The sequence below is a fragment of the Geotrypetes seraphini genome, chromosome 6 (genome assembly GCF_902459505.1).
Source record: "Geotrypetes seraphini chromosome 6, aGeoSer1.1, whole genome shotgun sequence".
Classification (NCBI taxonomy): Eukaryota; Metazoa; Chordata; class Amphibia; order Gymnophiona; family Dermophiidae; genus Geotrypetes; species Geotrypetes seraphini.
The window spans coordinates 167,573,526-167,595,164 of record NC_047089.1 but is presented as its reverse complement, the minus strand read 5'-3'; the positions used below and the strand labels follow the sequence as shown (position 1 = coordinate 167,595,164).

The 21,639-nt window shown below is 42.6% G+C and overlaps 1 protein-coding gene across 3 annotated transcripts in view; it reads right to left on the bottom strand.

The window, feature by feature from the left end:
• Positions 1 to 21,639, bottom strand: part of FANCB (FA complementation group B) — a 49,513-nt gene that overhangs the window by 16,453 nt on the left and 11,421 nt on the right. For 2 of the 3 annotated variants that reach the window (XM_033950495.1, XM_033950497.1), the window contains exons 3-6: positions 13,971 to 14,126; positions 9,815 to 9,910; positions 5,846 to 5,974; positions 2,263 to 2,429 (exon numbers count right to left, since the gene is read on the bottom strand). In XM_033950495.1, the coding sequence (XP_033806386.1) occupies positions 2,263 to 2,429; positions 5,846 to 5,974; positions 9,815 to 9,910; positions 13,971 to 14,126 (548 nt within the window). The remainder of the gene's footprint in view (positions 1 to 2,262; positions 2,430 to 5,845; positions 5,975 to 9,814; positions 9,911 to 13,970; positions 14,127 to 21,639) is intronic. The other variant, XM_033950496.1, reaches the window with a different exon arrangement.

The window sequence follows — 21,639 nt, the reverse complement described above, 5'->3', positions numbered from 1 at the left end:
TTCAATTACTACTGGTCAAATCTAGCCCCTTATCTACTGCTTACTGGTCCAGAGATTTTAAACATATCAGTCTAGAGTAGATGCACTAGCTATTAAATCTGCTTTTTGCTCCTCTGATTTTGCTGACTTGCCAATAGACATGCAAGCAGGACTCAGATTCCATCCTATCAAAGGCACTTAAAGCTCCTCTGTGTTACTGTCACAGATCCACTAAGCATAATCACCCTTGGTATCATCAGGCTTACACCTCCTCCAGCAAAAAGCAGGTAGAGCAGAGTGGCTCCCATGGAAAACACAAGAACCCATCTAAACTAGGCTGTCTATAAAGAGTTTTTGTACCAAAAGAAGATTAAAAAATAATCTCAACTACCTTATTATACTATCATCATCCAATCTAATGCCAACTATATAATGTTTCTGTTAGAAAAAATAGAGACCATTCATGTCTCCCTCATCAACTATAGTGGTCCAGGTGTTTAAACCTCTCAAGCAAATAAACATACAGACCACTGGTGAAACAGATGATAACCAGCTCTCATTTTCCAACAGTTTAAACAGCCTAAGGCTTTCCTTTAAGGTAGCTACTAGATTACTCAAAGAAAAAAAGTCACATCCCTTGCTGTCTCTTTTTTTGTCAGCTTAATTAAGAGCTCTTCTCTTAGAATATCAACTATACCAGTGTCCTGCAAACATTCTCGAGCCGTGGCACACTAAAAGGTAGTGGCCGTGGCTCGAGGCCCCTGGAAGTGCGTGGATATCGCCATGTTGACATCACATGCATGCGTGACATCATCATGTCGATATCTGTGTGTGTGTGAAGGCCCTCCAGGTGGGCCCTGAGATGCCAGTGGGGGGTGCCAGAAGGGAAGAGGGCCAGAGAGAAGGATAGGTGCTGGCACCCACTGATTGCCTACAGGATGTGCCTCTCGCCATGAGAGGCACGTCTTGTAGATAGTCCTCCCCAGTGTACCGTGGCACACCAGAAATCTCAGGAGGCACACAGTTTGAGATACACTGAACTATACAATGAGCAAAACTAGTCTTAGAGGCAGACAGTTTATTCAACCAATACTAAAAAAACAGATTAATCAGCCCCATCTAGCTTTCACTTAATTTCAAACCTTCCTTTTGTCTCTAAGCTAGCAGAAAAGAACTTACTTGCTCAACTCTGTGAATTCATAGAAAGAATGAATGTCTTCCATGTTAAGGGAAAGGGAAATGATGGGATTTGATATACTGCCGTTCTTTGGTTTATATTACGAGGGCTGATTGAAAAGTAACAAGACTTAAAAAAAAAAAAAAATTCAGATCTGAACATTTTTCTTTTTAAAGTAGCATCCTTTACATTCAATACATTTTTTGTAGCATTTCATAAACAATTCAAAGATGTGCACTGTTTTATGACATCATTGTTTTGCAGCGGATGGCCTCCCAGAAAGCGCTTCATCAGTCGCTGGCGTGTTACCCTCTTTGAAGTGCTTCCACCACCAATTGTTTCACCACCGTATGCTTGCTGACATTTCAAACACCACAGGCGTACTCTCACAGACATGTCTTTCCCATCTGCCACGACGAAATGTACAAAGTTGTTTCTCTCACTGTGACCAAACCAGGTCACTAGTACCTGGCCAAATCCCAAGGAGTAGCAATATTCCATTCTGCTGATACAGGGCAAGCGGTGGCTTCCCCCATGTCTTAATAACAGTCTATGGACTTTTCCTCCAGAAATTTGTCCAAACCTTTCTTAAAACTAGCTATACTATCCGCTTTTACCACAACTTCTGGCAAAGAGTTCCAGATCTTAACTATCCTGGTTTTAAAAGTATTTCCCTGCAGTTTCATCGAGTGTCTCCTAGTCTTTGTAATTTTTGACGGAGCGAAAAATCGATCCACTTGTACCCGTTCTACTCCACTCAGGATTTTGTAGACTTCAATCATATCTCCCCTCAGCCTTCTCTTTTCCAAGCTGAAGAGCCCTAATCTTTTTAGTCATTCCATCCCCTTTTTCATCTTGGGTGTACAGCCTTTTTGCTGAATATTGCTGGTAACTGGCTAAGTAGTGGCTTTGCCCAAACTCTACTGCCAGACTGTTGAAAGGCTGATTACAGCTGATATTCGGTGACACTACTCAGTTAGGTACCACTGAGTATTGGTGGCTGGATAGCTCAGTGAAGTTAAACATCTTTGAATGTTGACATCTATGTCTATCATTGTATGACTTAACAGTATTTCTAAGGGAAAAGGATTTTAGAAAATACTTACAAACCAATACTGTCTTTAATTTTCACTCCCACTATCAAGCTTGCATCTATAACACGCTGCCATACTTTTTCAACAAGATGCTCTGGATCTTCAGTTGGCAAAAGAGTACATTTATCCATGGAATATGTAATATTTTCTTCCTCGTCCCAAAGAGAAACTAGGTTTTCCTATCAGGAAAAGACATCCAGCAGTAGTGTTATAATTCATTATTAAAATAGTCTATTCACAGTGTATGATAATACGGTTATTGTGTATTATCTGTCACAGGGCCTATAGAATAAAATGGGTGTGGCAGGTAATGTACAACAATGCCATTTTGTGCTAACTTTTTGTAAAAGATCCCTTAAGAATATAAGAAATAGACCTAAAAAGAATGTAAAAAATTCAAATCCTAACTTAAATTACATTCCTAAATTGGCCTCTGAAAATTTACTAAAGGCAGAATTCCTAAATTTATGCTGTTAACATCTCTAGACTCAAATTTAGGGTCTTAAAAATTGGGTAGCAGCAGCGGAAGATTTAGGATAGAGTTTAACTGATTTTCAGCATAAGCATCTAAATTAGGAAAATTAATATTAAGTTTAAATTTAATGGACCAATGCTCAAAACCTAATGCCGGCGGAAAAGGTGATTAGCACCAGTATTAGTGTGCCATCCAATGCTCTAATGGTTTCAGGACAGGCGCTGAAACCATTAGCACAGACCACATTTAATAATAATAATAGCTTTATTTATATCCCGTCATACCTTTCAGTTCAAGACGGTTTACAACAAGAGAGGCTGCAGGAATGCAGTGATGTTACATCAAGAGCATGAAGTAGGAGTAAACAAACAGGCGTGTAACATAATTATATATATCAGAAGGCAGGAGCATGCACGTAGACATAGAGGAAATCGTTTGAGAAAGTTTAAACAAATTTGTCAAATAAATAGGTTTTCAGTGATCTTCTGAATGATTGGTATAACAACCCAACCACCCTGTCGAGAGCATCTGGCATCACAAAAATTAGAGCGCCCTGAATCTCTAGAGGCTCTGTCTACTATCAGGCAGGGTCTTAGGGCGACGGTCCATCATGCAGTTTATGAGATCATCCAGGCCTTTTCCAAATAAAAGCTGCTCCTTAAAAGCAAGTCTGGCCAGATCTTTGGAGGTGGAATCGTCATCCCATTGAGCATTCTATGAGCAGAAATTGAATAAGCTGATGCTTTACCCAGGACCGCATAATGTCATATAAAGTGTCAGCTACATAATTCACACCAGAAAAAAGTAGCTTTTTTGGGGGGGATCATCTCTCTCATTCTCCAATGTGTTTAGTATGGACAGACAAGCACGAGTGACAGAGGATGCCACTGAGCAAGCTTTGAAAAGTCTCCCAAGAACAACATCCACTCTGCAGTCCTGCATATCCTTGAGCATCACACTGATCTTGATTGGAAGGGAGGAATGCCTAGTGACCTGTGCAACCAAAGAATTTACTTTAGGTTGCCTAAAAAGTTTGACACTCTTGTGCCATATGATAGCCTGGACATGGCTCTCGCTACTTTGCGCAACCCTTCAGGAGAATTCCACTGCTCCCAAATCTCTAGATGCCAGGGAAACACCGAGGACTGAACCCTCACTCCACACATGAGAGAGGAGGTAGAAAGAGCCTACTGTGTGTCCAAATTCAGCTCATGCAGAGACTCAGATATGAGATCTGGTAAGGCAATAAACTTAAATGCAGAACCGTGGGTTCGTCCCCAAGTCTGAGTAGGCATCTGTCCCAGGGAACACTGAGTCACCTTGTGATGACTCTACTTTATGTTTCTTGGGCTGCGGGGCGTCTGTGTTTTTACTTGCATAACGGTCACCATTTCCAGGCTCCGAAAACAAAAAAAGCTGCCCCTGTGGGCTAGCTGCCCTTTTTGTCATCTTAGTACAAAGAGGAGAGGTTAATCTGGCCACTCCCACCTCTCTGGTCCGCGCCATGCAGCACATGGCTCAAGGATGCTCCTGAGGCGCAGAATGTGCACAATCCTGGCATGAACCTAGAGTAAAAGAGCCAAAGGACTCTATCCCAACCAGTTTTGAGGCAGAAATTGAAATTTTAGAAGTGGAGGGAACTTTTGAAAAAAGATTGCTAAAAATCCAAGATGATTGTCATCAAGATTTTCACGTCTTAAAACGCTAAAAACCCCATTAACTAATGTAAAAATATGGCAAATTTAGGATTTTTGAGGAGGGAGAACATAGGGGAACATGCAGAAACCCTCAAAAATCTGAATTTCAGACCTTCCCCCCTCCCTCCACGATTCACCTCAGAGGCTGTCTTGCAGCCTGCCTCAGCTCTTTACAGTAGCTGAAAAGGAGAAGAATCACTGCCTCATATTGGAAATGCCTCAAGGTGAAAAAATGCAGCTGGCATCCTGCAAGTCACAGCTGAGCCTCCTACGGATACCTAACTGCCTATCCTCAAACTTAAGCAGTAGATGAGGGATTAAAAGCGGGGACATCCCCAAGCTCTAAAAATACTTATGAAGGCTGGCAAACAGGTACCACCAGGGTTTGGCCTGTCAGCTGCAGACCTCAGTCTGCTTCTTCTCTATGCAGGCAGAGCTGATACCAAGTTGAAAGCTCCTAGCACTGAAAACACAGAATAAAATAAGAAAAACTATATATGCAGCTCCATTTTAGAAAGGAGATAGAAGTCAGAATTGAGATGTCCAGTCAGGACATCTCCAGTGCTAGCTGTATTTGAAAATAAAATCTACTGATATAGAGACAGTTCTAAAATACAGAAAAATTAACGTTTATGTATCAAGTACTGATGGCTTAAACATTAATTATAGACAAATCAATGTATAGAATATTGATATATTGTAAAATGGCAACATAACCAGTTATCTTTGCAATTTTAGATACATAATTGGCTATTATCCCAACACCACTGGTGACCAGCTTGACATCTGGAAGGACAAAAACCACTGGGGGATTAAGGGGCAACCTCCTCACCCAATCCTTCCAGTGAAATGCTGCAGCTGTTTACCAAATCCTACAACATGCTTGATAGCAGGTGTAACTCCCAATGCCAATCCTCTAGGGCAGGGGTAGGCAATTCCGGTCCTCAAGAACCACAGGCAGGTCAGGTTTTCAGGATAACCACAATAAATATGCATGAGACAGATTTGCATCTCAAGGAGGCAGTGCATGCAAATCCATCTCATACATATTCATTGTGGATATCCTGAAAACCTGACCTGCCTGTGGCTCTCGAGGACCGGAATTGCCTACCCCTGCTCTAGGGCATAGAAATTTATTTCCCATTTCAGAATGGGATAAAATGTCTATGAACTTGCCACCCCCTTGTCCACCAAAAAGATGCTCAAACCATGTCTCCTTGCTATTTGCATACACTTGGGCTTTATCTATGCCTATCTTGGCTTTCTAAAACAGGGACTTAAATATCTATGCAAGATAAAAATTTAAGTGCTAGTTTATGCACATTTCAGATGCTAATACAGTGTGGGCTTTAATTTCTTATATTCAACATTCATCTTTAACTTTGCCATTACTATCCCTCTTTATGTGCGATATCTATTTTACCTGTTCTGCACTTGGCAATATATGCTCCTTCCCTTGAACAAGATCCAATAATGCTTTGCAAGATTCAGAGAGCACCCTCTCCTTGAGCTTCAAATGCTGCTGTAGTTCTTGCAGAGAAGATATGCCAGCCTTGAATGGAAACACAGTGCAGATTACTGGAATGCTGTTTATGAAGTGCTTTAGCTTACTGCACCTCCACATTATGCATATTGCTTTCTTTATCTGCTATTAGTCTTTCAACTTGGTGTTTCCTCTTTTAAAGAGATAGCAGCATCTACACATTGTCCATGTTGTGCTTTTTACCTCAGTAGAAACTGTAACACTAAGAGGGCCAATTTGCCCACTCTAGAACAAGAATATAAGCTGTGGCAAATAGCTATGCATGAAGGATACTGGATAAATTAATTTGCTGGAGCATAGGCTACCTGCCAGGCCAAACAGTGATGCATGTAGCACCGAATGTATAATGGTAATCATACAGGTAAAAAAGGAAATAGTATGCACACATCTTTCCTGTCCAGGTACCAGCAAATTTTCAAAATTAAAGTTATGAGAACACTCTGCTTTGAAAATTACTCAGAGAATTTAAGGGCTTACCGTAAATCTATTCTTTAGCATGCAAACATTTCCCAACATAGCTTCCACTTAGGGGCTCCAAAGGAGGGTGAGGAAAGTACCACCTGATAACCCCATACCATTAGCAGCACTTTTGCCTTGCCCTATAGCTGGCAATTGATGTTTCTGATAGTAAAGAATGACATTCTGGGCCCAGTCTCCCTGGGATTATCACCTTTGAGATGATATTAATGGAGATCCCACAGCACAGTTCAACTTGAATCAAGTTTTACAACTCCAAAACTAATAGGGTGATTTTTTAATAACTGATCCTTCTTAAATATATTTTTATGGACCCTATGGGGCAAAAGTTAGGTGCCAAGATCTGGCATGCTATGTGTTAATGCTTAGATGCCATCATAGAATATTACAGTAAATTCATATTAATGCACAAACATTTAGGCATGCCCACTTACACTACATTAATAGCAGCCATAAAAGCATCATAGCTAGGGCTAAACATTTAACGCATTACGCGATTAACGCATTGATCAGTTAATGCTGACACAACTTTTTTAACATGGGTCTAGATGGGTCCTACACCACAAGTAAAAAATACCTTGGTGGGAGCGATTTATTATTATTTTTTTTAACTAGCGATGCTGAGCACAAGAGCATGCAAATATTTGCACACTATTGTGCAGAGAATCGCCAGTAAAAGGTGCTTGATCAGAAGAGCAATCGCTAAGCACAGATTCTCCCCCCACCCATTCCATCCCCCCCAAAACATGCCCGCCATTGCTGCTCTCCCTGCCAGTTGAGCTGATCGCAGCAGAGGGAGCCCTGATTAGCTGAGCTGACAGGACTCCCCCAAAGCCGGCGGCTTTGGGGGAGTCCTTCTGAACTCAACTGATCAGGGATTCCTTTACTGTGATCAGCTCAGCTGGCAAGGAGAACTCCTGATCTCTCCCTCTCACCCTGAACCAGAAATGGTTTTCAAGGGTGATGATGTAGAAAAAGTGAAAGAAATTTCAGTGAATTTGGAAGCTGTACTAAGCAAAATCGATAAGTTAAAAAGTGATAAATCACCTGGACCTGGAAGTGTGTGTGTGTGTGTGTGGGGGGGGGACTAGAAAAGAACACCCTTGAACCCTCTTAAGGGTTGCTATATACATTGCCCTCTCCCAACCAGGGGACCTTGTTATCTACCAAGCCAATTGCCCCACCAGTAGTGGGACCTGCAGGAAAGAGTCCTGTGCCCCAGGCTCTCCTTTAGGTCTAATTAGGATACAATGTTCACAGACTGATCCCAAGAGCTCACACCAGGTATTGGAAGTGGACCTGGGACAAATAGCCTTACCCTGCACCCTAGGGAGCCAGACTGCTCATAGATGTCTGCAGCACCAGTCCATACTGAAACCATCTACTGGAGGCAGAAAATACTGTCAAGTTCCAGGGATGCACCACTCCTATTACTGGTGATAACATCATGGAAAATTAGTGTTGTCTGCCTCCATCTGTTTGGCAGGAACCACAATCTGTTTCTCTGGACTGGTCTAGTAGGATGATAAGAGAGGCCTATTTATCTTACACTTTATTTCTTTGCATGATCAGCTTAAATGATTTTATTGTTATGATTCTGTAGCTATCTGTTATTTATTTTTAAATTTTCTACACCGCTTAAAGCCTATGCAGTTTACAAAAAGAACATACATAATCAAGACAACATAATACATTGACTCACCACAATTGTCTAACATCCTAAAACTAGTAAAACTTCAGTAAAACAGGATATCAAATTCTAACCTAGTAAAAAGCTCTCATAAATAGATGTGTTTTTAATTGCTTCTTAAAAGACATCTTGTTCTTACATAGTCTCAAACATCCTGGCAGAGCATTCCATTTCAGAGGCCCCACCACAGAAATGGCTGTTGGTTAAGTCTTCTTTTAATGGGTTTCACCAAGCACCTCTTTTGATAGCTTCATGGCAGATTCAGATCTTAACATTCTAGATAGTATATAGTTTCAATACTTGCTTTAAATACCACGGTGCTACCCCATAGATCTACCTTGAACTGTATTTATCTTTTATATATTTATACTACTATAGATTTTACTTTTTATTCTTTCCAATCCAAAGGAATACTGGAAAGAAAATTACACATAAAAGGGTTAAATGTTTTATAATTCCCCAAAAACATAATGGAAAAGAACCAACTTTAGGGTGAGAAAAGCTAGGGAAAAGAAACATCAAGTCTGGAAATGGGTCAGATTAGTATGGGAGATCTAGAGACCTAAAGTGCTCCCCCCCACTCCCTAATACATTTCCATGGGAAAGCCAGATCCAGCAGCTGCACCATAGAACATTGAATTGCTTCTTTCAAACTGCTCCTCCTTTTTCCTTTCCTCTGCTAGGTGACAGACAGAGCCAACACAAACCGAGATACAAACATAATTCCATGATGTTTGCTCTATATACCTTTCCCAACCAATAACCCAGGGCTTTACAAATACCAGGCAGCAGGTTGCTATGGTGCCTAGAAATTGCATCCTGACACCCAATATTTCCTGGTACCAAATGTTTTTCGTTTGCAAAGCTGCCTCAAAAACAATTTGTCTACCACTTCAGCATTGTGGTTTGGCTCTCTGTATGCTCAAGTTGCTCCGACACTGCAAAACCACCCTGAACTTCCTGCACCCCATGGCTTAGGCTTACAGAGAGCCTAATTGTGGTGCATAAGTGGAAGACAAACTGTTTGTTGGGCAGCTCTGCAAATAGCAAGGCAAGGGAAATAGATGGCAGGCTTCCAAACTCCTCAGATGCCTGGGAGTGATGATATGAGAGTGAGAGGGACTAGAAGGCTGGGGGGGGGGGGAATATGATAAAAACTTGCAAGACAAATATGGAAATATTGAGAGACGCTAGTGTGTATATATGAGAGCTGAGCATTGAATAAAGTAGTTTCAACAATAAGACATTTGTGATGGAGGAGAGTATGTATGTATGTATGGGATAGATGGCTTAGTGGTGCTCAGAAGGAGCAAACATAGGCTTATAGAGTGGGATGGTGATGGTAAGACTTATTTTGTTAAAAAGATGCAATGTGAATTGGTTGCACTATGAAAGTGCATTAACACATCAGGGTGTGTTGTGTTATATTGTTAAATGTAAAAAAACAAAAACAAAGACAGACTGGGGAAAGGGGGGAGGAGACTTTGAAAAATAAACTGGTGGGACCTCAGGCCTTAGCGATACATGAAGCAGAGAGCCCATTGCTTCCTTACTCCACTTATCAAGGGATTGCTCTCGCACAGCTAAGAGCATACCGACTACAATATTAGGTGCAAAACTGAAGACAGCATAGCTCAAAAAATATACCTTATTGTTTATGTGTTTTGGAAGCTAATACAAACCTGCAGCCTTGCTTCTAGAGCTTGAATAGTAAGGAAACAGTTCTCTTGTATGTCATCTCCTGCAGGAACATGCTTGGTACACTCAGATGCACCACTCTAGAGAGGGAAACATATTATCTGAATTCTTAAATTGAGACATTACCTATAACTGTACAATTACTGAGGAATATAATAATAATGAATTAAAAACCAGAAACCCTACAATATGCAATTAAAATCTGATAATATACTCAAAAGAATTGTGGGTGACATTCTGCAAATCTGTTTACCAGAGTTTGATTAAACTACAAGATCTTAAATATCAGCTTCATTTGACTAATCTTCAAGTGATAAATATGGACTATAGTGCTCATTTAAAGAAAAATAAGCATGAATACAATGTGCCTTTTGTATACTGATCTCTTTAAAATATCATCTCATTTTATATTATGGTCTAGCTGTAATTAAAAGTGGATGCTTGTATATTAGAAAACAAAAGTTCAGTTCAATTTTAAAAGAAGCTGGTACCTTCATTTATTAATGTGTATGTTAAAGTGTCAACATGTAATCTGGCCTACTTGTAGCTGCTGCACCATGAGCAGGGAAACAAAGAAATACTGATGAAATAAAAGGCAGCACCAATCCCCTACAACCCGGGTAAAATCAGCCCTGAGTTTAACTCTCTCTATATCTGCTGAAAGGGGGTAATAACTCATTCGCCTGGATAGGTGTGACATAAAAGATGAAGAACACTACACTACATCCATTATATGTATTGTATTATTAAATATTTTATAGAAACATGATTACATATTTATAATATGGTCATAAATTTTCTGAGCATATTCAAAGCTACAAGCTAATTAAGGCATCTTCTGAAAAGTTATTAGAACATAAGAACATAAGAACATAAGAAGCGCCATTTCCGGATCAGACCTTCGGTCCATCAAGTCCGGCGATCCGCACACGCGGAGGCCCTGCTAGGTATTCACCTGGCTTATTTTATAGCCAACCATATCTTTATATGCCTCTCTCAAGGAGATATGCATCTAGTTTGCTTTTGAAGCCTAGGACTGTCGATTCCGCAATAATCTCCCCTGGGAGAGTATTCCAGATGTCAACCACTCTCTGTGTGAAGCAGAACTTCCTGACATTAGTCCTGAACTTGCCCCCCCTTAGCTTCATTTCATGTCCTCTTGTCCGTGTCAAATTGGACATTGTAAATAATCTTCTCTGCTCTATTTTGTCAATTCCTTTCAGTATTTTGAAGGTCTCGATCATATCCCCACGCAGTCTCCTTTTCTCAAGGGAGAACAATCCCAGTGTTTTAAGTCGATCCTCATATTCCAGTTTCTCCATACCCTTCACTAGTTTAGTTGCTCGTCTCTGCACCCTCTCCAGCAGTTTTATATCCTTCTTTAGGTAGGGAGACCAATGTTGGACGCAGTATTCCAAGTGGGGTCTGACCATTGCCCTATAAAGCGGCATTATAACTTTCTCCGATCTACTCGAGATTCCTTTCTTTATCATGCCCAACATTCTATTTGCCTTATTTGCCGCTGCCGCGCATTGTGCCGACGGCTTCAGGGTCCTATCTATCAGTACACCCAGATCCCTTTCTTGTTCACTTTTCCCCAGAGTTGCACCTGACATTCTGTACTCGTATTCCTTATTTTTACTGCCTAAATGCATTACCTTGCATTTCTCCACGTTGAACTTCATCTGCCATTTCTCCGCCCATTTTTCTAACCGACACAAATCGCTCTGGAGTTCCTCACTGTCCTCCTGTGATCTGATTGCCCGGCAGAGTTTTGTGTCGTCTGCAAACTTGATGATCTCACTGGATGTTCCGTTTTCCAGGTCATTGATATAAATATTAAAAAGGATCGGCCCAAGTACCGAGCCCTGGGGCACACCACTAGTCACTCTCTCCCAGTCGGAGAACTTCCCATTTATGCCCACTCTCTGCTTTCGGTTTTCCAGCCATTTGCCTATCCATCTTTGTATATCTCCCTCTATGCCATGGCTTTGTAGCTTCCTGAGAAGTCTTTCGTGTGGAACTTTGTCAAATGCTTTCTGGAAGTCCAAGTATATTATGTCCACCGGCTTTCCACTATCAATTTGCTTGTTCACGGTCTCAAAGAATTGGAGTAAATTCGTCAGACACGATTTCCCTTTCCTGAATCCATGTTGACTGGGTTTCATCAAGTCGTGTGTGTCCAAGTGCTGAACTATGCTATCCTTGATCAGTGATTCAATCATCTTGCCGGGGACAGACGTAAGACTCACAGGTCTATAGTTGCCCGGTTCTCCTCTCGATCCTTTTTTGAAAATTGGCGTGACGTTCGCTTTCCTCCAGTCGTCTGGTATCTGACCAGTTCTGATTGACAGGTTTTGCAAGTTTTTGCAATAACTCTCCAATTTCAATCTTCAATTCCTTCAAGACTCTCGGGTGAATTTCATCCGGTCCAGGGGATTTGTCACTTTTAAGTTTGTCGATCTGGTAGTATATCTGATCTAAGTTCACTTCGACTGTGGTGAGGCTGTCCTCTATTTCTCCTGTAAACAGTTTCTCCTCTTCAGGTATTGTTGAGGTGTCCTCCTTCGTAAAGACGGACGCAAAGAAGGAATTTAGTTTGTCTGCGATTTGTTTATCTTCCTTGATGTACCCTTTTCTTCCCTTGTCGTCCAGGGGTCCCACTGCCTCTTTTGCAGGTTTTTTCCCTTTCACGTATCTAAAGAAGGGCTTGAAGTTTTTGGCCTCCCGGGCTATTTTTTCCTCATAGTCCTGTTTTGCTTCCCTCACCGCCTTGTGACATTTCTTCTGTTTATCTTTATGTTTGTTCCAGGCTTCGGTTGTCTTCGTGCATTTCCATTTTTTGAAAGAGTCCTTCTTTTCTTTTATGGCTTCCTTCACCTGTATGGTAAGCCATGCCGGTTCTCCTTTGCCTTTAGTTCTCCGATCTTTGGAAATCCTCGGAATGTAGAGATCTTGTGCTTCTGCAATAGTATTTTTCAATAGGCACCATGCCTGATCTACTGTTTCAAGTTTGTCCACCATCTTCTCGAGTCGTTTTGTTACCATGGCTCTCATGCAATCGTATTTACCCTTTTTAAAGTTTAAGGTGGTGGTTAAGGTTTTGACATGTTTCCCTTTCCCGATGTCAAGTTTAAAGTTGATTACATTGTGATCACTCGTTCCCAGTGGAACCATGACTTCTACTTCTGTTATCGGTCCAGTGAGACCATTTAGGACCAAGTCCAAGGTGGCGTCGCCTCTTGTCGGCTCTTTTACCATTTGCTCCAGGAAGCAATCCCCTAGCACCTCCAGGAACTTGGCCTCCTTGCCGCAGTTGGAGGCTCCTAGTTTCCAGTCTATTCCTGGGAAATTGAAGTCTCCCAATATAACTACATTGCCTGTCTTGCATACTTGTTTGATTTCCTCCATCATTTCTGAGTCAGTGGCTTCCGCCTGTCCTGGGCGACGATAGTAAAGGCCAATTTTTATATCTGCGCCATTGCGACCAGGAATTTTGATCCAGAGGGACTCCAGCTTCTCTTTCCTGTCTGTTGTAATCATTCCAACAGAATCTATTCCTTCCTTAACATATAGGGCAATACCTCCACCTTTCTGCCCTTCTCGATCTCTTCTATATAGTTTGTATCCCTGTAGTACTGTGTCCCATTTGTTTTCTTCATTCCACCATGTTTCTGTTATGCCAATGATATCCATGTTCTCATGTCTTGCTATCGTCTCTAGTTCTCCCATTTTGTTTCCTAGACTTCTAGCTTTGTATACATACATCTAAGTTCCCTTCGTGTTACCTTTTTGGACCTTCTACTCTTGGCTGTCCTTACAGTTTCATTTACGGTATCCTTTACTGCTCCTGTGTTATCTCCCATGTTTGCTGTGTGGTCATCCCCTCCTGTGTCTGAGTTGTCCCTTCCTGCTTGTTCTCCTTTGTTGGCTGTGAGGTCGACCTCTCTTGTGTATGAGTAGTAGTCCTTTGTTCCTACGTCGGGGCATCCTGTTGTCCGTGCCATCGACCGGTTGTCGACTGTCGGCTTTCCCCTGTCCTTCAGTTTAAAGCCTTCTCTATTGCTTTCTTCATGTTGCCTGCCAAAACTCTTGCTCCTTCCTATAGTGATGAAAAAATGACAAGTAAACTAAACTTACCGTATAGTTAACTTCACCAAAATCTGTTATTTGGAACATATTCAAGCAATCTGAACTAGAAGAAGCATCCTTAAACAGCAACAATATTTGTTCGGTCCCAGAACCAATAAAATCATCTACTAGGAAAGATTTCACATTTTGCCAATTGGAAGCTACCTGGAATCAAAAGAAAATTAAATTAAAATGCAGATAGGCATGTGTTGTTTATTTCAGCCTCCATCGGTCATTTAGAAAACTGCATGGTCTGTATTTTATGTGATCTACTTTGTGCCTTAACAGAATATCAAACCAAATCAAAATAAAACATCCCTCAACAAGAAAGTGCAAAAGAAATACAGTAGTTTAAGAGAACAAAGTGCTTGGCTTAAGACCATAATATATACTGTATCTATTCAGAATCAGATCATAATAAGGGTCTGTTTGCTAAACCATGTCAATGGCAAATTCTAATATGGGCTTTAGCTGTAGATGTTAATGCTTTCTTTTCTAAAGAGTGTAAGCCTTCAGTAAATTCAGTGTTAAACTATGATGAATGTAATAATATATGCCACCGGACCTTAATCTCCTTAATTGTGTTTCAAAAGTCCAAAGGCAGTCCCCAACAATCTGGCCACCTCCTCCCCCCAATCCCACTGGATATGAAAGGTTGTCACTGATTGTTGGGCCACCGCGTGAGCGGACTGCTGGGCCCGATGGACCTCAGGTCTGACCCAGCGGAGGCATTGCTTATGTTCTTATGACTGTTTGAGCCCCCTATCCGCACACTCTTCTTTCCAACAGTCTGCTCAAGGAACTTTAGGGCTCTGACACACTGCTTTTCTTCCTCCCGATGTCCTCTACGCCAGTGTTCTTCAATCGCCAATCCGTGGACTGGTGCCGGTCCACAGAAATTTTCTGCCGATCCACAGGGACAGCACCTCCATAGGGCCCAAGAGATTGTTCTGTAGCCGCCGGTCCTCAGTACGATCAATGCAGTGTCTTCGTGCTGGCTCCCTGAGTGCTGCAGTGCACAAAGCAGTGGGAAAAGGCTCCTACCTGCGGCTTGCACCTGACCCAGAAGCCTTCTCTCTGATGTCACAACGTCAGAGCTATGTGAAATACAGCACTCAGGGAGCCGGCCTGAAGACCCTGCATTAATCACACCATCGACCGGCCTAAAGCTAACACTGGGGGGCAGGCCAGAAGGCAAGACACATGGAGGGAGAGAGACAACGGTAGGCGAAATGATTTTATTTTTTTATTTAGTGATTTTACATCTGCCCTAATTGTCTGTCCTAACTGTCTGTTCAGGAAGAAATGCATTTGTTTCTTTTCCTCTGGGGTTGTACTGCTTGCAGAGTCTTTCATCTTAGGGTTTGTTTGTGAATATTAGTACTTTTAGTTTTTGGTCCTGCATTTGCTTGGGGTTATCTGTTTTCTGGTAGGAATGAATGTTGAAAAGCATACAGTGTGCTTTTTGTATTTTAATTTTGTGGTTAACCATTATGTATTGTTAATATGATTATACTGTATGTGTGTATATGGCTGGAAAAAATGGTGTTACAATTAATACTATTATGGAGGAGGGGATCTGGGGAGGAGATTGGGTGGACATGGACACGACTTAGCCCAGTGTTCTTCAACTGCCAGTCCACGGACCAGTGCCAGTCCACAAAATAATTATTTTATTTCCGCTGGTCCATAGGTGTCAAAAGGTTGAAGAACACTGCTCTACGCCTTTAGTGATCTTCCAAAGACAAGTTTCAGGCTGTAGGGAAAGGTGCAGTCTCCTTTCTGAAGGCCTCCAAAAGGAGCACATGATGGGGCTAGAAAATTTGAGGCCCTGAATCTTGTTGACCAAAAATATTTGTGGAAACCAGGATGGAAGTAGCATTAGGCTACTTAGGTACAGTCTGAAATCTGAAAGAGTAACCAAGCCACCGGGGACAGCAATTCATGTTGGGTGGGGGGTAAAAAAAAAAATAAAAAAATCAGGGTTCCTGGAATGTAAAATGATGTTAAACAGCAAAAGCCAATATTTCTGAGAAATAAATAATTCTAAATATGCATGTATTATCCAAAATTCAAAAATAATTTCAAAATACAATGACCGCTAACTGATAATAAATACAAATTGCTGCAGCAAAAATTAAAGTGCTTGTCTGAACTGTTACTATTTATTGAAAACCAAACTCAAAACCTGTACTTTTAAGTTCAGGACTCAGCTCGAATTATGAATTAGCACTAATGATACCAAAACGAGAAGCCTGCGAATGTAAAAGCATTAACTGTTTAAGAAAAATATTGGAAGTGCTTTTAAAGCTGGATTAAACAATTTTGTGGTTAGTCCTGAACAAAAATGGTTATGAAACACAACTATGAGTTTGAAATAAAATGATCAAGGCAAAGAGCTAATGTTTTAGCTACATAACCAGTATGATTTTTTAATAAATTGAAAATCAATAATCATGTTAGGTCACTATTTTCTAGCTCCACGACCTTACTTCCACACAGTTACTTTTATATCCCCATCAGTCATCTATTCCATCTGTCTTATCACTGTCCTCTTCAGCACTTCTCTTTCTTTCATACACACAACTATTATTACATGAAGGGTTAACATCTTATTCTATAGAAATGTGAGGGATTGGTATAGCAGCGGGTTTCCCTAAGAAACATTCCCTCGCTGATCTTAAGTTTAGGGTTGCTAGATTTCCTCTTTAAAAAAAGAAAGAAAGGACACCGAGCCCTGCCGTTCTGCCTCTAGCTCTCCCCTAGCCCCACCTCCCCGAGCTCGGGGCCGCGTTTGTTGATGTGATGACAACACGTGCATGCACACATGTGTTATGCCATCGCATCAATGTCCGTATATGTGCAGAGGCCCACAAAGACGTGGCCTTGAGCTTGGGGACTTCCAAAACCTGGACAAACTGTCAGGCTTTGGAAATTCCTCTGGGCACCCAGACAGTCCTTTAAAAAAGAGGACATGTCTGGGTTTTCCCGAACATCTAGTAACTCTACTTAAGTTGAACCACTATATGGCAGTTGAGGCTAACTTGCTGAGTTGTAGGGCTCAGGCAGGGAGGTGGTTAAATGCCCAGAATAAATTAGGAAGGCCCCCAAGTGGAAGAATTCTCCCAAGGTGTAGCCATTTGCTGCTGTACCTAGGGAACTGCTTCTCACAGACACTGATATCTTGTTTGCCAAAAGTAGACGCTTCAGTGATATAGAAGTTTCCTTACAAATTTAAGTTGAGAAGAGTAAAAAATTGACTAAACCTGCTCCCTTTTCCACAGTCTCCTTGCTAAATTACTTCCTTGAAGCAAAACCGAGTTTCAAGAATTAAAACCTGCACATCCTGCAAAGAATGATTGTGCTGTGTTAAAAGTCTAATGGAGCCTTTAAATTCCAGCAACGTTTTTCATGTAATCAGGAGAAAGTATGGGAGATTCTAAGGTGGCGTGCATCACTGTTTATTCAATAATGTATAAATAGGGGAGGAGTTTGATGTGTCGGCATCTTTGATAGTAGAGGAAGTATACTAGGAACAGAGTGTGCTAGGAGATCTTTCTTAAATGGTATTGTTGTAAGCAGTTGTAAATGTGCTTCTAATTGTTAAATTTTTGCTTTAGACAGTGTGGGCAGAAGCAAAAATGAGTTCTCTGAAGCAGCAATTAGTAAAACGTGTCAGGACCCCTCATTTACAATGAAATGTTTCAATGAAGTCTTCACCAAAAGCTAAGTTTGGTTATCACATATTTAAAGTTATAAAGCAAGTTTTGCATATGAGAAGAAGGTAAAATTATGTCTTTACCTAAGAACATACATAAGAATATAAGCAGTGCCTCTGCTGGGTCAGACCAGAGGTCCATCAAGCCCAGCAGTCCGCTCACGTGGCATCCCATCAGGTCCAGGACCTGTATAGTAATCCTCTATCTATACCCTTCTATCCCCTTTTCCTTCAGGAAATTATCTAATCCCTTCTTGAACCCCCAAACCGTACTCTGTCCTATCACACCCTCTGGAAGCACATTCCAGGTGTCCACCACTCTTTGGGTGAAGAAGAACTTCCTAGCATTGGTTCTGAATCTGTCCCCTCTTAATTTTTCCGAATGCTCTCTCATTCTTGTTCTGATAATTTTCTTTCCTTTAGTCACAGTACATGAATCCAGAGACTAGTGGGATTACATCCATCAACCAGCAGGGGGAGATAGAGAGCACTGAATTGACCTTGGGTATATCTTGGATGCACATCCTCCTGGCCAATCAGTATAGGTCTTCTCAAAGCAGTTGAAATAAATCATATACTGTAAAAGTAAATCACATCAACCGCATTAAACATATGAGACATAGGACACCTATGGAACTTCTTCCATCACATGCGTTACCCGAATCATTGATACATCAAAATCGAGATTGCAACTTCAGTCTAAAGGCAAACCCAAATCGCTCCTGAGAACGACAAACCCTGCAACAGGGTGGGGATCTGGATTCATCTGCTGTGACTAAAGGAAAGAAAATTATCAAGTAAGGACATAATTTTACCTTCCTTGTCATCAACAGTAAATGAATCCAGAGACTAGTGGGATGTACAAAAGCAGTCTAAATGTAGGGAGGGAAATAAACAAGTAAACTGAAAACCTGTCCTGCAGCACATGTTTAAGGAGATACGACACCCAGAGAATACGTATCCTATAAACATACAGCGAGTAACCCTTCCATGTGAGCAGGAGCAATCCTTGCCTAAGAGCACCAAGCTGCGGAAAATCCCAGCTACAGTGTCCCTCCACAAATAGTATGTGTGCAAAGCAGCCTGCTAATGCAATCACCAGGCTTCAAATAACCTCTTGTGGAATACAACCAACATGTCTAGCAACGGTCCTTGGCTGATGGCAAACCCCTTGAGCATCGTCGTAAACCAGACCTACTTTCCTTGGAAGGTTATAGGGCTGCCAGCCTGGACTCGTGATAAATGAAGATTCCCCATCTGACTGAAGCCCCTCAAGTACCAAGTCCCTTGGACACAGGAGACCACACTGTTGACCCCAGTCAAGAATAATGCCAGAGGAGAGACAAAGCATCTCCTTGTAACTAGACACTACTCTGTACCCGGGCCACAAAGTGACAAGTGCCTGTACTAGCATCCCAAGGAGTAACAGCCTCAGACACTGAGGTAGCTTATTCAACCGTCAGTCCATTCCTCCACATGAATGAACCTGGAGTACTGTGTTCAGTATTGGTCACCATACCTTAAGAAGGATATGGCAATACTTGAGAGAGTCCAGAGGAGAGCGACACGAATGATTAAAGGCATGGAAAACCTTTCATACACTGAAAGATTGGGGAGATTGGGGCTCTTCTCCCTGGAAAAGCGGAGACTCAGAGGAGACATATTAGAGACCTACAAGATAATGAAGGGCATAGAGAGGGTAGAGAGGGACAGATTTTTCAAACTTTCAAAACATAAAAGAACAAGAGGACATTCGGAAAAGTTGGAAGGAGACAGATTCAAAACGAATGCTAGGAAGTTTTTCTTTACCCAGCGGGTGGTGGACACCTGGAATGTGCTTCCAGAGGACGTAATAGGACAGAGTACGGTACTGGAGTTCAAGAAAGGATTGGACAATTTCCTGCTGGAAAAAGGGATAGAGGGGTATAGATAGAGGGCTACTGCACAGGTCCTGGACCTGTTGGGCCGCCGCGTGAGCGGACTGCTGGGCAAGATGGACCTTGGGTCTGACCCAGTGGAGGCATTGCTTATGTTCTTATGACAGAATAACTCAGAGCAATAGTAAGAGCTATCAACTAGCCCACAATCAGCCTAGCCATAGCTTAACTGCCATCTGTCTGGGACCAAGCAAGGTACACCAGGCTGCAAGAGAAATGGGTCACCAGCCAAGGCCAGCCCACCGCCTGTGTGGCAGCAATTAGGGTCGGCCGGTTAGCGGTGGCAAAGGCAGTACTGCCGGAAGCAGCGTCCCTCCTCCGAGATTAGAAATACTGACAGCGGCGGTGATGTCAGCTGAAACTGCCGTGACCCCCGATCCGCGGCAGGAGGGAAGAGCCTCGAGCAACCGCCCTTATGGCCTCCTACTGCCTGCTATTGCCCGACAGCCCATGGGCATCTGCTACTACAGCTGAAGCAGCTTCTGCTCTCCTACACGGGAAAGGAGTAAAAATACTCCCCATACCGGTGCCTCCCTGAAGAGATCAGTGACCCCTGTAACTCCATGCCCATAGCCCAAGTGAGCTTATGGAACTGAAGTATCTAAGTTCTTCAGGGGGAGAGGGGAAAAAGAACCTGGGAGCCCAGATGATGCCCCACCCCCAGGTAGGCACCGTACAGCTCATATCCTGCAGCTCAACTGAGGCCTATTACTCAGGAATCTTTCTTCACCGAGGCCTGAGCCCCAGGAACTTACTTCCACTGCGGCCTGAGCCACAGGAATCTGCCTTCCACTGCGGCTTGAGCCACAGGAATCTGCCTTCCACTGCGGCCTGAGCCACAGGAATCTGACTTCCACTCTGGCTGAGCCACAGGAATCTGACTTCCACTGTGGCCTGAGCCACTGGAATATTCCTCAATCGAAGCCTGAGCTACAGGAGAATTTCTCAACTGAGGTCCATGTCACAGGAGCCTCTCTTATCTGAGGCCTGTGCCTCAGGAATATGTCTTGACCTGAGGCCTGAGCCCCAGGAATCTTTCTTACCCTGAAGCCTAAGCCCCATGAAAACTTCTTTCACTGAGGCCGAGCCCCAGGAATCCTTCCACTGAGGCCTGAGCCACTGGAATATCACTCAACTGAGGCCTAAGCCACTGGAATATCACTCAACTGAGGCCTAAGCCACTGGAACATCACTCAACTGAGGCATAAGCCACAGGAAAATTGCTGAACTGAGGACCAAGTCACAGGAGTATTTCCCATCTGTGGTCTAAGCCACAGGAAGATCTCACCTCCGAGGTCTAAGCCACAGGAAGATCTCACCTCTGAGATCTAATGCACAGGAATATGAGTCATCAGTGGCATCAGCCACAGGCATACTTCATCTCATAGGTCTAAGTCACAGGAATGTTTCTCGTCTGTGGCTTCAGCCACAGGCAGATGTCACCTCTGAGGCCTTGGCCACCGGAATAACTCACTTCTGAGGCCTAAGCCACAGGAATAATTCTCAACTGAGGCCTCAATTGAGCCACAGGAATCTTCCTCTACTGAGGCCCAAGCCAAAGGAACACATCTCATCTGTGGCCTAAGCCACAGAAATATTGTTTTAGCTGAGGCCTCAGCCGCAGGAATATTTTTCTTGCTGAGGCCTAAGTCACAGGAATATCTTACTCCTGAGGCCGAAGCCACCAGATTTCACCACTGAGGCCTAAAGCCACAGGAAGATCTCACCTCTGAGACCACAGGAAGGGCTCTCAACTGAGGCCAGCTGCAGAAATTGACATCCACTGAAGCCTACGCCATATGGCCATGTCCCATCCTAGGCTTAAGCCACCAGAATTTTTTTAAACTGAAGCCTAAGCCACCAAAGTTTCCACATCTGAGGCCACAGGAACATTTCTCAACGGAGACCTAAAGCCCCAGGACTAAAACTCAACTGAGGCCTAAAGCCCCAGGAACATTTCTCAACCGAGGCCTAAAGTCCCAGGAACATTTCTCAACTGAGGCCTAAAGCCCCAGGAACATTT